We start from the raw sequence: 17,003 nt of genomic DNA on the forward strand, positions 1-17,003 counted from the left end.
GGGAAAAGCATCCTGAAATTACGAAACATTTTAAAAAAAATAAAAAAAAATAAAGTGGGAAAGTCTGGAAATGATATGCTATGTATTGTAATTTTCAAAACTCAGCTTTCTAATGGAGCTATCACTTGTTACGTAAACTATATATATCGAATCAAAAGTTTGCTATGTTGTAATTTGATTTACAAGACATGATTTAATTAAAAAATAAAGGGTTTAAAATATAAAATAAAATATTTATCAAAGAAAAAAAGTTAAACTAAAAAATATATCAAAATAAATATTATATTAATATAAAGAGGTAGCAGTTTGACCAGCTGGATCTGTGATAGAAACTGTAATTTTAACCGTTGAGTCTTCAGAAATCTTTGAAGGAGCTGCAATTTGGAAAATTGTTTTCACTTTAGGAGAATATAATTTTCTCTTAAAATATACAAAAATAGTAATATCAATACATGTGTATAATATACTTTAAAACCATCGTGACAAAATTCAAAAACGAAGAGTTCTTCTCTCCAAATTTTTTTCAAAATCAAAAAAATGAGATAAAAAAGTACGTTTGGAAAATTCATTTTTAGCATTTTAGGAATTTTCTCACTTTTCTTCCAAATTAACATCCTTAATTAAATTAAATTACACATTAACACCGGAGCCGGAATCATCTTGGATATCAGATGATGATTTATCTTTAGATGGTTTCCTGCAGAAAACGAAGTAGATGATGAGAATAATAAGGATAACAGCAAGAAGAACGCCAATAACAATACCAGCCTTCTGTCCACCAGTAAGTCCACTATTTTCAGGTGTTGGAGTTGGCTTGGAATCATCAGGGCTTGGTGCAACGTATTGTTGTTTCTGAAGTGAAACCTCTGTTTCAATGATATTGGATTGAGCTTGATCTTTGGATCCAGCTAACCTAATTTGAAGTTTAACTTTTCCATCTTCTTTGATATCTTCATACTTTGGAGCTGGAATGTTGAGTAGATATGTTTTGCCTTCGTCGGCATGTAATTTCTTAATTGCAGATGGAGTTTCTACTTCAGTTACATTGTCGTCTGGGAGATCTATCCATTTCTGATCTGCATAGAATCTATATTGGAAGCTTCCTGTCTTTGCCTCAAAGCCTTGTAATGTAACTTTAATTGGAATATATTCACCGGCCTTGAATGGTTCTGTATGATTTTCAGCAACAACAGTTGGCGCAGATAAATATGGAGACTTTCCAAGAGAATATGTAACATTGCCGGTACCTAAGTTGGATGTATGATTGGCGTCGGTCTCAACAACAACAAGTAACTTTGTCTTATTATGATCCTCTGGAGCGTTAACTTCGAAAGTCCATTCTGTCTCGTTCGTGTTATTTACGGCTGTTGCATTGATAAGATTTTGTGATGCTGTGACGTTAGTGACAGTGATGTTGGAAACGTTGCTTTCTGTTGCAAAGAGATAATATGTCTTTGTAATATTTAAGCCTGTTTTGAGTATGATTTTGGCTGAGTATGACTTGCCTGAAGTTACTCCTGTGCCATTGTTGTAAAGAACTCTATCGATAACTGGTGTGGGGACTGTGGTAGAATATGTAACATTGCCGGTACCTAAGTTGGATGTATGATTGGCGTCGGTCTCAACAACAACAAGTAACTTTGTCTTATTATGATCCTCTGGAGCGTTAACTTCGAAAGTCCATTCTGTCTCGTTCGTGTTATTTACGGCTGTTGCATTGATAAGATTTTGTGATGCTGTGACGTTAGTGACAGTGATGTTGGAAACGTTGCTTTCTGTTGCAAAGAGATAATATGTCTTTGTAATATTTAAGCCTGTTTTGAGTATGATTTTGGCTGAGTATGACTTGCCTGAAGTTACTCCTGTGCCATTGTTGTAAAGAACTCTATCGATAACTGGTGTGGGGACTGTGGTAGAATATGTAACATTGCCGGTACCTAAGTTGGATGTATGATTGGCGTCGGTCTCAACAACAACAAGTAACTTTGTCTTATTATGATCCTCTGGAGCGTTAACTTCGAAAGTCCATTCTGTCTCGTTCGTGTTATTTACGGCTGTTGCATTGATAAGATTTTGTGATATTGCGACGCTAGTGGCAGAGGCGTTGGAAGCTTCGCTTTCTGTTGCAAAGAGATAATATGTCTTTGTAATATTTAAGCCTGTTTTGAGTATGATTTTGGCTGAGTATGACTTGCCTGAAGTTACTCCTGTGCCATTGTTGTAAAGAACTCTATCGATAACTGGTGTGGGGACTGTGGTAGAATATGTAACATTGCCGGTACCTAAGTTGGATGTATGATTGGCGTCGGTCTCAACAACAACAAGTAACTTTGTCTTATTATGATCCTCTGGAGCGTTAACTTCGAAAGTCCATTCTGTCTCGTTCGTGTTATTTACGGCTGTTGCATTGATAAGATTTTGTGATGCTGTGACGTTAGTGACAGTGATGTTGGAAACGTTGCTTTCTGTTGCAAAGAGATAATATGTCTTTGTAATATTTAAGCCTGTTTTGAGTATGATTTTGGCTGAGTATGACTTGCCTGAAGTTACTCCTGTGCCATTGTTGTAAAGAACTCTATCGATAACTGGTGTGGGGACTGTGGTAGAATATGTAACATTGCCGGTACCTAAGTTGGATGTATGATTGGCGTCGGTCTCAACAACAACAAGTAACTTTGTCTTATTATGATCCTCTGGAGCGTTAACTTCGAAAGTCCATTCTGTCTCGTTCGTGTTATTTACGGCTGTTGCATTGATAAGATTTTGTGATGTGTGACGTTAGTGACAGATGTTGGAAACGTTGCTTTCTGTTGCAAAGAGATAATATGTCTTTGTAATATTTAAGCCTGTTTTGAGTATGATTTTGGCTGAGTATGACTTGCCTGAAGTTACTCCTGTTGCCATTGTTGTAAAGAACTCTATCGATAACTGGTGTGGGGACTGTGGTAGAATATGTAACATTGCCGGTACCTAAGTTGGATGTATGATTGGCGTCGGTCTCAACAACAACAAGTAACTTTGTCTTATTATGATCCTCTGGAGCGTTAACTTTGAAAGTCCATTCTGTCTCGTTCGTGTTATTTACGGCTGTTGCATTGATAACATTTTGTGATGCTGTGACGTAGTGACAGAGTTGGAAGCGTTGCTTTCTGTTGCAAAGAGATAATATGTCTTTGTAATATTTAAGCCTGTTTTGAGTATGATTTTGGCTGAGTATGACTTGCCTGAAGTTACTCTGTGCCATTGTTGTAAAGAACTCTATCGATAACTGGTGTGGGGACTGTGGAGAATATGTAACATTGCCGGTACCTAAGTTGGATGTATGATTGGCGTCGGTCTCAACAACAACAAGTAACTTTGTCTTATTATGATCCTCTGGAGCGTTAACTTCGAAAGTCCATTCTGTCTCGTTCGTGTTATTTACGGCTGTTGCATTGATAACATTTTGTGATGCTTGACGTTAGTGACAGTGAGTTGGAAACGTTGCTTTCTGTTGCAAAGAGATAATATGTCTTTGTAATATTTAAGCCTGTTTTGAGTATGATTTTGGCTGAGTATGATTGCCTGAAGTTACTTCGTGCCATTGTTGTAAAGAACTCTATCGATAACTGGTGTGGGGACTGTGGTAGAATATGTAACATTGCCGGTACCTAAGTTGGATGTATGATTGGCGTCGGTCTCAACAACAACAAGTAACTTTGTCTTATTATGATCCTCTGGAGCGTTAACTTTGAAAGTCCATTCTGTCTCGTTCGTGTTATTACGGCTGTTGCATTGATAAGATTTTGTGATGCTTGACGTAGTGACAGAGTTGGAAACGTTGCTTTCTGTTGCAAAGAGATAATATGTCTTTGTAATATTTAAGCCTGTTTTGAGTATGATTTTGGCTGAGTATGACTTGCCTGAAGTTACTCCTGTGCCATTTTGTAAAGAACTCTATCGATAACTGGTGTGGGGACTGTGGTAGAATATGTAACATTGCCGGTACCTAAGTTGGATGTATGATTGGCGTCGGTCTCAACAACAACAAGTAACTTTGTCTTATTATGATCCTCTGGAGCGTTAACTTCGAAAGTCCATTCTGTCTCGTTCGTGTTATTTACGGCTGTTGCATTGATAAGATTTTGTGATATTGCGACGCTAGTGGCAGAGGCGTTGGAAGCTTCGCTTTCTGTTGCAAAGAGATAATATGTCTTTGTAATATTTAAGCCTGTTTTGAGTATGATTTTGGCTGAGTATGACTTGCCTGAAGTTACTCCTGTGCCATTGTTGTAAAGAACTCTATCGATAACTGGTGTGGGGACTGTGGTAGAATATGTAACATTGCCGGTACCTAAGTTGGATGTATGATTGGCGTCGGTCTCAACAACAACAAGTAACTTTGTCTTATTATGATCCTCTGGAGCGTTAACTTCGAAAGTCCATTCTGTCTCGTTCGTGTTATTTACGGCTGTTGCATTGATAAGATTTTGTGATGCTGTGACGTAGTGACAGTGATGTTGGAAACGTTGCTTTCTGTTGCAAAGAGATAATATGTCTTTGTAATATTTAAGCCTGTTTTGAGTATGATTTTGGCTGAGTATGACTTGCCTGAAGTTACTCCTGTGCCATTGTTGTAAAGAACTCTATCGATAACTGGTGTGGGGACTGTGGTAGAATATGTAACATTGCCGGTACCTAAGTTGGATGTATGATTGGCGTCGGTCTCAACAACAACAAGTAACTTTGTCTTATTATGATCCTCTGGAGCGTTAACTTCGAAAGTCCATTCTGTCTCGTTCGTGTTATTTACGGCTGTTGCATTGATAAGATTTTGTGATGCTGTGACGTTAGTGACAGTGATGTTGGAAACGTTGCTTTCTGTTGCAAAGAGATAATATGTCTTTGTAATATTTAAGCCTGTTTTGAGTATGATTTTGGCTGAGTATGACTTGCCTGAAGTTACTCCTGTGCCATTGTTGTAAAGAACTCTATCGATAACTGGTGTGGGGACTGTGGTAGAATATGTAACATTGCCGGTACCTAAGTTGGATGTATGATTGGCGTCGGTCTCAACAACAACAAGTAACTTTGTCTTATTATGATCCTCTGGAGCGTTAACTTCGAAAGTCCATTCTGTCTCGTTCGTGTTATTTACGGCTGTTGCATTGATAAGATTTTGTGATGCTGTGACGTTAGTGACAGTGATGTTGGAAACGTTGCTTTCTGTTGCAAAGAGATAATATGTCTTTGTAATATTTAAGCCTGTTTTGAGTATGATTTTGGCTGAGTATGACTTGCCTGAAGTTACTCCTGTGCCATTGTTGTAAAGAACTCTATCGATAACTGGTGTGGGGACTGTGGTAGAATATGTAACATTGCCGGTACCTAAGTTGGATGTATGATTGGCGTCGGTCTCAACAACAACAAGTAACTTTGTCTTATTATGATCCTCTGGAGCGTTAACTTCGAAAGTCCATTCTGTCTCGTTCGTGTTATTTACGGCTGTTGTATTGATAAGATTTTGTGATGCTGTGACGTTAGTGACAGTGATGTTGGAAACGTTGCTTTCTGTTGCAAAGAGATAATATGTCTTTGTAATATTTAAGCCTGTTTTGAGTATGATTTTGGCTGAGTATGACTTGCCTGAAGTTACTCCTGTGCCATTGTTGTAAAGAACTCTATCGATAACTGGTGTGGGGACTGTGGTAGAATATGTAACTCGTTTTGGTATTTCTTTAGGCTCAGTTAATATATTTTTCTTCTTATATATTAATTCCCTTCTTTTCGGATCTTTACTTAAAGTAAGTAATAACAACCCAATCCACATTATTAAAATGAAATGATCTTATTCACAATATTTCAATATCTCCCAAAATTTTATACAAATTCTATAATCAAATTCTACCCTCATAATAATACTTTTCGATTAATATTTTGGTGTATATATATGACTCGAACTTTTCATTGTCTTCAACAATCATTCAATCTTCACAATTGTGAAGATTGAAAAGTTCGAGTCATTAAAATGAAAAGACAAAGATTGGCAAAAAATAGAATCTATATATTACTTTTAAATTGAGCGTTCAAATTTCGGGGAAAAATATAAGAGAAAAATTTATGAGTCGGAAAGAAAAATGTGAAATGAACTGAAGTTATGAACTCATATTATTTTCTAATATATAACTATTTTATATAAAAATCAAATTCAATGATCTTAAAAGCGAAGGATAAACCTCAAAATTTACGAATATAATGAGTGGGAATATAATGCTTATCTATCATAAAACCATATGTTGATGATAAATAAAAATCATCCAAATTTAATTATACTCATTTTAATTCTATATTTTTTAATTTTTATTTAATTATTATTTCCATTTTTTAAAACATATTAATAATTGTGAGCTTTACAAAATATTTGAGAAATATTTTGTACAGCTCACAATTTCTAATATGTTCTTCAAAATAGATTAAAAATTGAAAACCGCTACACTCATTCAATTTTTAATCTATTTTGGTCAAATCAAATTCAACAATTTTTTTATCTTGATTTTTCAACTCTCAACATATCCATTTATAACTTCAGTTCATTTCACATTTTTCTTTCCGACTCATAAATTTTTCTCTTATATTTTTCCCCGAAATTTCAACGCTCAATTTAAAAGTAATATATAGATTCTATTTTTGCCAATCTTTGTCTTGTATATCTGGATACTAAAATTCACTTTCTTAGAATTTTTCTTGACTCTCATAGTCAAAAAAATCTCAAATTGTTTGCTGCATTCAAATTTTCAGAACTTTTAAATTTCATGAAAAATATACTTGTCCTTTCAGCGTTATTAACATTATCAAGTTATGTGATAGAAAATAACCTATTTTTTCTCTCAAACGATCGATTTTCAACAAAAGCACTCAATACTCTATCATGCTTATAGCATTTACCGCAAATATCGGTGGTTTTCATAAAATACTTTAAACGATAGAATTTTGACCTACATCCCACCAAAAATTAAATAATTATTAAACTTTACCAATATATTTTTAATTATATGGATAGCATTGTTTCTCATATAATGGAGTTGACAAAATCGAGCCACGTTGGACAAAAGCATAAATATCTAAAAAATTGAGTCAAAACCGATAATTTTTTATTCTGTATTGTTATGAGTTGAGGAACCAAGTTCGATTCAATTTTTTGGAAAGATTTTTTTCTTTTTTCATAAAACATGGTGATAATTAGAATTATAAATAATTCTTTAAAGCTGTTATAAAGGTAGACCAGCAAAAAATACGTTATTTCGCAATTTTTTAAAAAAATCTTATGGTACTTATTTTCATTTGAATAGCCTCTCAGATGAATATAATTCTAAAGATTTAAGGGGGCATATTGAACAAGTCCTAGAATAATTATATTATTTGTATTATTTGAAAATTAGCTACGATTAAGTTCCTCATATCTTCAATTAAAAATTACTATCATTGTTTTCAAGGAATTTTGATTCCATTCATCATTTGGCGCGCTTTTATCATTATCCAACCTTCGAAAGTAGTATGTTAAAATTTAATATTTCACATCTAATACTTTTCACATATAAAATTGCCCACAGATATAACATGATTCTTTGCTTACTAATATACTTTAACATATTTTGAAATGAAGCCCAATTTATCGGGCCGTTTTCGAGAAAAAGTCATTTTTGTAATCAGAAATGGCAGGTTTCCTACTTGTACATTCATAAATTGCAAAATGATAGAGAGCACATAGGTATTATACTATTTTAAGCTTATTCACGATATTTACATAGCTTGTTGACAAGATATTGACAAATTTTCTATGATCTACACTCCTGAACAGGAAACGAACAAAACTTCGCAGCAGATTTGCTAAATCTACTATTTTTAAATGTCAACACACAAATACATGATAAGCTCTCGGTTATTTAACAAATTTTTTCTTTTTATCTATCATCTTGTACTAATATGTTACATTTTTTGTTTTCCTATGAATAAAAATACCCTTAGCTTAACTTCTTTTAAAGGAATATCATTTCGATACCTCAATATTTTACATTAACCATTATTCATTAAAATAATTCAATAATTTTAATATATATTATAATTTGATAGTTTAGTGATGATTAATAAAAAAAAGGTAGTGGGGCTTCCAGGCGCGTTGCGCCCTCTAGCCCTGAAGATGTTTAGTATAAATGAAGTTTATATTCGGAGGGCTTCCAGGCGCGTTGCGCCCTCTAGCCCATAAAAAATTTCTGAGGACGAGCCAGCCGGTGACTTTTTTGTAGAGCACTCAAAATAGTATAACTTTGTCCGGACAAGTAAGGGTCTATCGTCGCTACAGGAAAAGTTACAGGCGTTCCAAGGAAGTATACTTTGAGAAGCCTTTTCCCCTTATAGAATGAGATAAGACGGTTATTTTACAAAACTGACAACACTTTGACCGAGTAGTTTTTTGTGCTGAACAAAAAGTGTCATATAAACATCTGTCAAAAACCGCTTTTTACTTCACTTAAAATGCCACGTAAGCTACGTAAGAATATACGTAAGAGGAAGGGAGCATTGAAACATCCAATAGTAAAACTGACACCACAACAACAGTTGCAACAACAAATGATGAATGACCCCACTATGTTGCAACAAATGTCAAGCAACCCTATGCTTTTAAACCGAGTTATTGGTGCACAGAGTGGAGGTTTAAGAGCGGCACTTTTAGCGAAAATGGCAGGCTATGGTGGAGCTGCAGACGGAACAACTTATAACCCTCAAAGTCAAATGAATTTGAGTTCACTCAAAAATCAAATAGCAGATGTCAAAAAGTCAAACATAGACATACAGAAACAAATAAGTGAAAACGAAAAGAAACTAGAATATGACAGACACACAAAGAAACTCAATGAGTTAAACGTAGAGAAAAAGAAGAAGAAGAACAACTGAAAGAACTAAGTACAGAGGAATATGCGAAAAAAGTGTCAGAAAAAGCAGCAGAAGTAGCAAAAATGGAACAAGATGTTATAAATTTGAAAAACCATACTACTCAATATAAAGTACTGAAAGATGAAGAAATAAAACAAAAAGCCCTGAAGACATATATGGATAGCGATGAGTATAAAAAAGAAGTTGAAGCAAATGTAAAGGCAGAAAAACTTTTACAGTTGCAAAACCAAACCGTACAGTATGAAAACTTAGCACAAGAAAGTAAAAATAACGACGCGGCCATGCAAAAGGCAATGAAAAGCGCAGAATATATAAAAGCTAATAATGACTGGTTAGATGCCCAAGCCAACGCTAAAGCAGCCCAACTTATAGGGTCAATAAGGACAAAAATACAAGCGGATGAAGACAGTTCAAATGAAGCTTTAATGAATGCTGACTTTAAGAACGCCTTCGAAGCTCTTCATAGTAAGGTGAAACTAGTGAACGACTTCTCATCTGGAAAGAAACTGAAGTCTGAAGGTTTCGACAAAGAGTTAAGAGAAGTAGCACAAAATATGACGAAAATAACAGATGCAGCAACGAGACAGGCAGTTCAAAGTGCCTATGACGCCGTTAGAGCAACTGTTGTGGAAAGTCAAGAAAAAGAGTTACAACAGACCAAAACAGACCTAGTAAATGCTTTCTTAAGAACGAAAAGTCAGGTAGGACATTATGCTGCAGATGGAACATATGTGCCAGCTGGTGGAACTTATATACCACCAAACCCTCCAAGAGAAGCACCTGCACCAGGACTACCTAAAACATTTACATCGTCACATGGACACAGACACAGGCATGCACCAAAACCAACACAACAACCAACAGTTCAAAATCCAGCACCACAACAACAACCAAAACCAACAGTTCAAAATCCAGCACAGCAACCAACAGTTCAAAACCCTGCACAGCAACCAACAGTTCAAAATCCAGCACCACAACCAAAACCAGCACAACAACCACCTCCACAACCAGCACAGCAACCAACAGTTCAAAACCCTGCACAACAACAACCACAAACAGAGCAAGGACATAAAAGAAGTAGAGAAAAAGGAAACCAAGAATTCTTAAAAATGCTTAAGGAAGATTATGGTTACCCAGATACTCTTGACTTTAGTGACAGATATAAAGAAGCTATTAGAAAGTTCAAGGAAGGAAATACTGACCCGAACCTATTTAGCTTTATGGTTCAGCATCAAATGGGATATAATCTCAAACCTGGAAAATACAAGCTCGCTAAGGGATATGATTTAATAGCATATCATCCAAATGACATGAATGAATTTACTCCGAGATATTTGGTGTCAGAGCTAAATAATAATTCAACTCTCTTCATGAAACGCGTAAAAAATAGAGACGGAACGAAAGAAGAAAGGTTTATGAGTCCGGATGACTTAGATAGGGAACTTGTTAAAAACGGTCTCGGAATATATGAAATGCCAGCAGATGAGGTACAAGAAACTCCACAGGAAGAAGTTCAGATACAACCAGACATGGAAGAAATAGTTCAGCAACAACAGCTAGAAGAGCCTGAAGGAAACGAACAAGTCCCTCCTTTGGAAACTAACTTCACAGAACTAGATGAAGATTTGGAACAGCCGAAAAATCTTGACCCTCAACAAGTGTATGCGGAGAATATGGAATCTTTCCAAGAGTCTAAGAAAAATTCGGCTGACATAGTAGAAGAATATCGAAAAATGTTCGCCGACATACAAAAGACTCCAACATCAGATGAAAATATTCAGCATAGAATGGAAGTACTGAAAGAAAATGTACGCAAATACAATAATCCTTTTTACTTACGACCATATAACGTTCAATCTTTGGCTGAACTCGGTGAAAATAAAAGGTTAATTTTCAACAAAACATATAGAAATGAAACATTGTTTAAAGTTCATTCAGAACCTAACCAATATGGAAACAAACCTACTTTTGTTTCTGCAGACTATGGAACTACAATGAGATGGGGTCATAAAGCTAATCCGGATAGGTGGTTCATAAACTTACAACCACAATTCCAAGAAGTTGTAGACGCAATGGAAGTGAATGGTGAACCAGATATAGCTGGTATTTTCAGCGCGGCTTTAATGCCATTGAAAGATATGAAACATGCAGATATTTTGGACCAGTATGTATCTCATACCGAAATGGCTCACCAAAAAGGTGACATTTTTGGCGCCAATAATTTGATTTTTCTGATTCTTTCTATTTAGATATATTTATTTAATATTCATATTCCTTTATATTGCCTCATATTATTTCCCATTTTTAATCATATTATACAAATCTTTAATAATTTTTAATGTTTTGAGCTTCAAAATCTTGTTCTAACTATTTTTATTCATATATCCTAGAAAAAATTAAAAAGTTTTTTAGAAATAAAAATGTTTGTATGTAAAGTATTGAAAATATTCTAGATGAGAAGACATTCTCCAGAAGAGATTGATATTGATTGGCTTTGTGAAGCCATCACAAAATCAAATAATGGAGTTAAGTTAACTGATATTTGCGCGAAAGCTAAAATAAATCATGAAGGCAGAGTTATATATAATCATACTATCTTAAAGTATTCCTAGAAATTTCCAAAATTAACCGAAATATAACTGTACAGAATTACTATTTTCGAGATAAAATTCATATGGAAATACTAATTCATAACGCTTTATGTTATATAAAATTTAATTTATAAAAATTTCAAAATAAATCAAATTTAACACAATGAATATAACTGCAATCGAGGTTTTTGACGATTGATTCTTACGAGAAGTTTTCCAAACTTTGAGTTAATGTCAAGACATTAACTCAAAGTTTGGAAGTCTAATAAGGGGAATTGTAGGCTATGAGGTACTGATTATATATCAGTGCCTCATAGCCTGCAATTCCCATTAGAAATCGGAGAAACTTTGTCCGCATAACTTATGATGCGGACAAAGTTTCTCCCATTTCTACTTAGAATGAAAGGGCAAGAGGTATATAGGTACACTATATATCTCTTGCCCTTTCATTCTTACCTAAAGACTTCCAATCTTATTTTTTTCCCCAATTTTTCCCCTAAATTTAAATCTTATATAATATAAATAAAATGCATAATATCAATCACAAAAATTAATGTTTATTTTTTTAATTAAAATTGCCGCGCAATTTAAGGTTTTCTGTCACTTTTTTGTTAGCCATTTCGGTACGAAACAATTTTGGACCAGTATGAAATGAACATGGCTGAAGGAAATATAACACCTGACGTTCTAGAACATTTATCTCAAAGAACTACACAGAACCATAGAGATGGTATATTTGGTGAAGAGTTTAGAAAGAAAGTTAGGGAGAGAGAAGGAAGAGAACCTATTGTACATGACCTTGCAAACGAAAGTTTGCAAAATGTCATAAAAACTTACTTTGCAGACAATGAACTGAGAAGGGATGAATATTTAAGAAAACTCAAATGGACAGTACCAAATGAAATGTTAGTATTGAAAAACATGTTCCTTGACAAAATAAAACCAACTACAGAAATAAATGACGCAAGACTGAAACATTGGGTAAAAGCTTTCCCATTCACAAAAGATATTATTGGTAACATGGAAAGAAAACCAGAATGGCTACAAAAACATATATTTGGAAACGAGCTTATTCCATATGGACAAGCTCTGTTTGAAGAGCTTGAACCGGAAACTCAGGAAAGAGTCATGCAAACAATACGCGAAGACTCAAATACAAACTATGACAAAATCTTTCTAGGATATAGGTTACCTGAGATGGGCGACCAGAGCCCAAAGGCAAAAAGGACATGGGAAATTTACAACATACTAGGTGAACATGAGGCAAAGATGCAACAACTTGAAGCAGAGGGCAAGTTACCAAAAGCGACACCAAAGAAGAAGAGAAGAGTAGAACAAAGTGAAAGTAGTGAAGAAGTAACTTCATCTAGTGAAAGTAGTGGCAATGAAGGAAAAAGAAGAGTTAAAAAACTCAGTCAGGAAGAAAGTAAAGCTTGGTCGAGTGGGTTCTATTATGACACATAAATCCAACTATTCTATATTTTTACCCATATGAAATGTACGCCGCTCAGAATATAACGCCAACAGTTTTGGATGCCATGAACGGAAATGTTTCCGAATGGTATATACGAATGCGACAATGCCATTAGAAGGTCAGAAATAGTTCCTGGAAACTTACGAATATACAACTGCTGTTTCTTATGGAAACGTAGGTGAGTTTGGAGAAGGTTCTTCAACAACAGTAGATATTGCTTGCGACAGGTTTCATATTATTTCTATTGACAACTCATTCTTATACGTGAACAAGACATTGAAATAAAACCTTCTGCCAAGTTGTCTGACAAGAAAGGTTGCAATGGAATTTTCTATGTCGGATACCAATATGCTCCAGAAGTTTTCATGGGATATAAGATATATTCTAACTCTGACTTAGTTCAAACAGTAACATGGGCAAACTATGAATGGTTCGCTTTGAGAAACTCAGTACAACCACAAGCTAGAGAACAAACAGACCAGTATGCAACTATTGAGAAAAATAAGAAGACTTGACCCTAACGTTCCAGGAGTTTATGTTAACCTTTCTGGACAATGCAACGCTGCCACTAAGTAAAACTGAAACTTAGAGTTCCTTTGTCATCTTTCCTCATCTTCAGGTTTTTAAGAATACTTGCCAAACTGGGCAGGAAAAATTTCTATTGAACTTACTCCAAGCAAAAAACTTAGTCATTGCACCAACACAAGACCCATTCACTATTACAGCGTAAAGGGGAACAAATGCCAAGTTCTGTGCCGAATTTTGCAAAGACAAAGTTGACTTAGACTTTGGTTTCTCAAACCTCAACACTGAAGTAAACTATTATTTCAAATGCTGCTGGAACTGCTTGGGACCCAGTTAAGTTCACATGCGAAAAGTTGAATGCAAGAGAATAGAAAGCAGACTTGCAGTCTATATGTTGGACCCAGGATATTTCAAATGCTTTAGCTGCCAAATATATTGCAGTTCCACTTATGTTCCCTATACACCAAATATCTGTCAAAGACTTTGCAGGTGAAGTTGGAAACCAAAGTGCTGACCCAGGTGCAAGAACAGATATTGCTTTAACAAACTGCAATGAAACATGCAGATACTATGTTTGTACTGTTCAGACGAACTATAAATGACTATTCTTGTTTCTACAACCCTGGTATTAAATATCATATAAACATAGATGGCAAATATTATCCAAGAGAAGAATATTCTACAGTTGAGGATATGAGGTCATACAACTTGACATTAGATGCTATGAACTTTAACAACAACTTCACAACAACCATTAACCCTGAAATGCAAAGTTCTATTATGCCATATGTGAAAGTATGGACTCATACAGGAGGTCAAAAAACTCAATATACAAATGGAGACCGTTCAAACTTTTGGCTTGGCATTCCATTTGCTGACTCAGAAGACTTTATGGGTGGTATTTCAACTGTGTGTACAGTTCAAATACAATATACTGGTGACAGAGACGGTCCAGATGAATTGAAGCAAAGAAGTTTACAAAACCAATAGCACTTTTCACGGAAGATGCTCTTTTGAAGATTCGTTCGATGAAACCTGCTGGGGCTCCTCAGATTGGCATAACGACAGCTTCCATCGAGCAGATTTTGGCAGCAGGTCAGTAAGTTGTTCTTGAACTGACTTTCTCCGTCAAATATTGACAGTACGCCAGTTTTGACATAATATTGTATTATAAACTTTCCTTTAGTAATATCGGTCAGTTTTGAAGTTATATTTTTGTCTGCTTCAAGAACTTTCACATTTCAGTTATACCAACTTTCTTTGCTTTATGAAAATATTTTGGTTCAGCAAATGCTATTCTATAACATTTTCCATTGTTTGTGTAAAGAACTATTCTGTCAATGTATTTGTATTGTTTGTGAGTATAAACTTTGTTCTGCTTCAATTCAATAAGATATCCGAATACGTCCATCTTTTTATTCTAAGTAAATGTCATTTCCGAAAAATGAAGCGTAAGTGTTTCAAAAGGTTTAATGGCGGTGGCAGATGTGAAGTTAAATTCACCAACTCAAACAAAACAGTCAAAGTGTTGTTGTCAATGTCAAAGACAGAGATGTTGAAGTGGGGAAACCATACGAAGACGAAGATGGTATAACAATTGTTCTGTAAAAGAACCAACATATCCTGAAGTTAGCAGAGACTTAAGTTCTGTTGCAGATATTCGAAACGACTACCAACAACTGAAAGACAAACTTCAAACTCAGGAGAAGATTTGTCAAGCTTTAAGTATAATGTTAAACTTGGTCGAACACAAACCCTGTAAAAGTGAACTCATATGTCATTGCACCTCATGAAGTTTTGAAAGAACTATTGAAACTTTTGACAGAGGCAGACGATATAAACATCAAAGAAATAGAACCCGACATTAGTTGCTGTGGTGTTTCATATAATGTCATTGACAAGATATACGTTATGAAAGGAGGTGAAATGTTGAACTTAAAATATAGTTTCCCAGACGTTATAAAAATATTTGACGACCACAACATTTCATTAAAATTTATTTGCTAAGTAAATGGCAGAAGACATAATGGTTTATACTATTACGACTAAAAACCCTGAGTCATATAATTCTATAACAACAAACTTACAAAGTCCTCAAGGACGATATTGTAAACTAACCTTAAACACAATGACGACTAAAGCCTGTTTTGCTCTTTTGACACCAGAAGACTTTATTTTGTGAATGGTAAAAAATACTCCTTTGAAGATACTTACTCAGATATACCACCAAAAGGTTTTGTTGACTTATTTAATACTTTAAGTACAGGTGTAACATGTGCTGCAACTAGAGCAGGTTTCATTATGTTTGGATGTCCGACTGAGTTTACTATAAACGATATGAGCTATAATACAAAACTTATTTCTGGTTTTTACTACCAACAGTTTCCTATAACAGGAAAAGGTGTCATACAAGGAATGTCTATTCCATTGACATTAAGCACACCAATCTTATATATTGTTTCAAACTTAGGTTCAGAGTGTTATTCGAATGTCGACAGAAACTATTATGACCAAAAGATACTTATGCGTATAAACAATACTTTCTCTGCTGGTTTGCCTATTGTTCATTCGAATGCAGAATTTTCAACCTTAGTGAACTCAAACACTTTGGCAAGTATAACGTTGACATTAGTTGACGCAAACTTTGTTCCTGTAAAACTTTTATGTCCTATGTATTTGTCAATGACGGCAGAAAGTTTCGAATTGGAAGATGCAACTGGTGAAAGTATTGTATTACAAGAACAACTTCAACAACAAATAGCTCAAGAACAACAAATGCAACAAATGGAACAACAAAGTCAAGAATAAAAAAATAATATTTTTTTTATTTTATAAAAATGTACAGAATAGATGTTTCAGATTTTTATGACTTCAAGCATTCAGAAATAATGTGTCCATTTAGAGACTATAACAAAGCAGTCGAGAATTTGAAACGTTTAGTCATTTATGTTGACTCTGCCCCAGAATGTTATGTCATGAAAGAATGGGATGTAGTCTTTAACAAACCTAAAGCGACAATAGTTTCAGAACAAGAATGTAGACAAAACTTAAGAAAATAAAAGTCGTACAGGTTGGCATGAAGATGTTAGATGCTTGGGATATCTTATTGTCAAAACTTGAAGATTTTTCAGTTCGTGGTATAAAGTTTTATACACCTTCTCCAAACTTCTCTATCTTCACTGGATATAAATACGAACAAGTAGAATGGAAAGAAAATATTATAGAAGCTTGGTTAGACCATGTCAAAGAAATTATATGCAATGGAAACGAAAAGGTTTATGAGTATATCTTATGTTGTTTGCAAATATCTTACAACATCCAAGTGCTAAGAATGAAACTGCTCTCATTATAATTGGAAAACAAGGAACAGGTAAGAACACATTCTTTACAGATATCTTATGCAAACTATTAGAAGGTTATTCGAACCCTAATATGACAACTTAGAAAACATCTGCGGTAAATTTAACTCTTCTATTGAGAAT

General features: G+C 34.7%; 3 protein-coding genes and 1 pseudogene across 4 annotated transcripts, besides 2 other annotated features; 2 read left to right on the forward strand and 2 right to left on the reverse strand.

The window, feature by feature from the left end:
* Window positions 1–630: 630 nt before the first annotated feature.
* TVAGG3_0299420 (glycoprotein 38 family) lies at window positions 631–1,051 on the reverse strand (the record flags this gene model as incomplete). The annotated part of the gene is made up of 1 exon (XM_001290385.2): window positions 631–1,050. A coding segment is annotated over one exon (420 nt), but the record flags the coding sequence as incomplete, so codon positions are not given.
* Window positions 1,052–5,022: 3,971 nt separating this feature from the next.
* Window positions 5,023–5,809, reverse strand: TVAGG3_0299430 (uncharacterized protein; the record flags this gene model as incomplete). Its single annotated transcript, XM_001297573.1, has 1 exon — window positions 5,023–5,809. A coding segment is annotated over one exon (787 nt), but the record flags the coding sequence as incomplete, so codon positions are not given.
* A 3,861-nt stretch (window positions 5,810–9,670) lies between these two features.
* TVAGG3_0299440 lies at window positions 9,671–10,647 on the forward strand (annotated as a pseudogene). The gene has a single exon. A coding segment is annotated over exon 1 (977 nt).
* A 1,120-nt stretch (window positions 10,648–11,767) lies between these two features.
* Window positions 11,768–11,974: a mobile genetic element.
* Window positions 11,975–12,155: 181 nt separating this feature from the next.
* Window positions 12,156–17,003: part of a mobile genetic element that runs on past the window's edge.
* On the forward strand, window positions 12,180–12,986 carry TVAGG3_0299470 (protein of unknown function, DUF4106 family; the record flags this gene model as incomplete). The annotated part of the gene is made up of 1 exon (XM_051229473.1): window positions 12,180–12,986. The coding sequence occupies one exon, from the start codon at window positions 12,180–12,182 to the stop codon at window positions 12,984–12,986; it is 807 nt and encodes a 268-aa protein (XP_051099203.1).

This window comes from Trichomonas vaginalis, chromosome V, assembly GCF_026262505.1.
Source record: "Trichomonas vaginalis G3 chromosome V, whole genome shotgun sequence".
Lineage (NCBI taxonomy): Eukaryota > Parabasalia > Trichomonadida > Trichomonadidae > Trichomonas > Trichomonas vaginalis.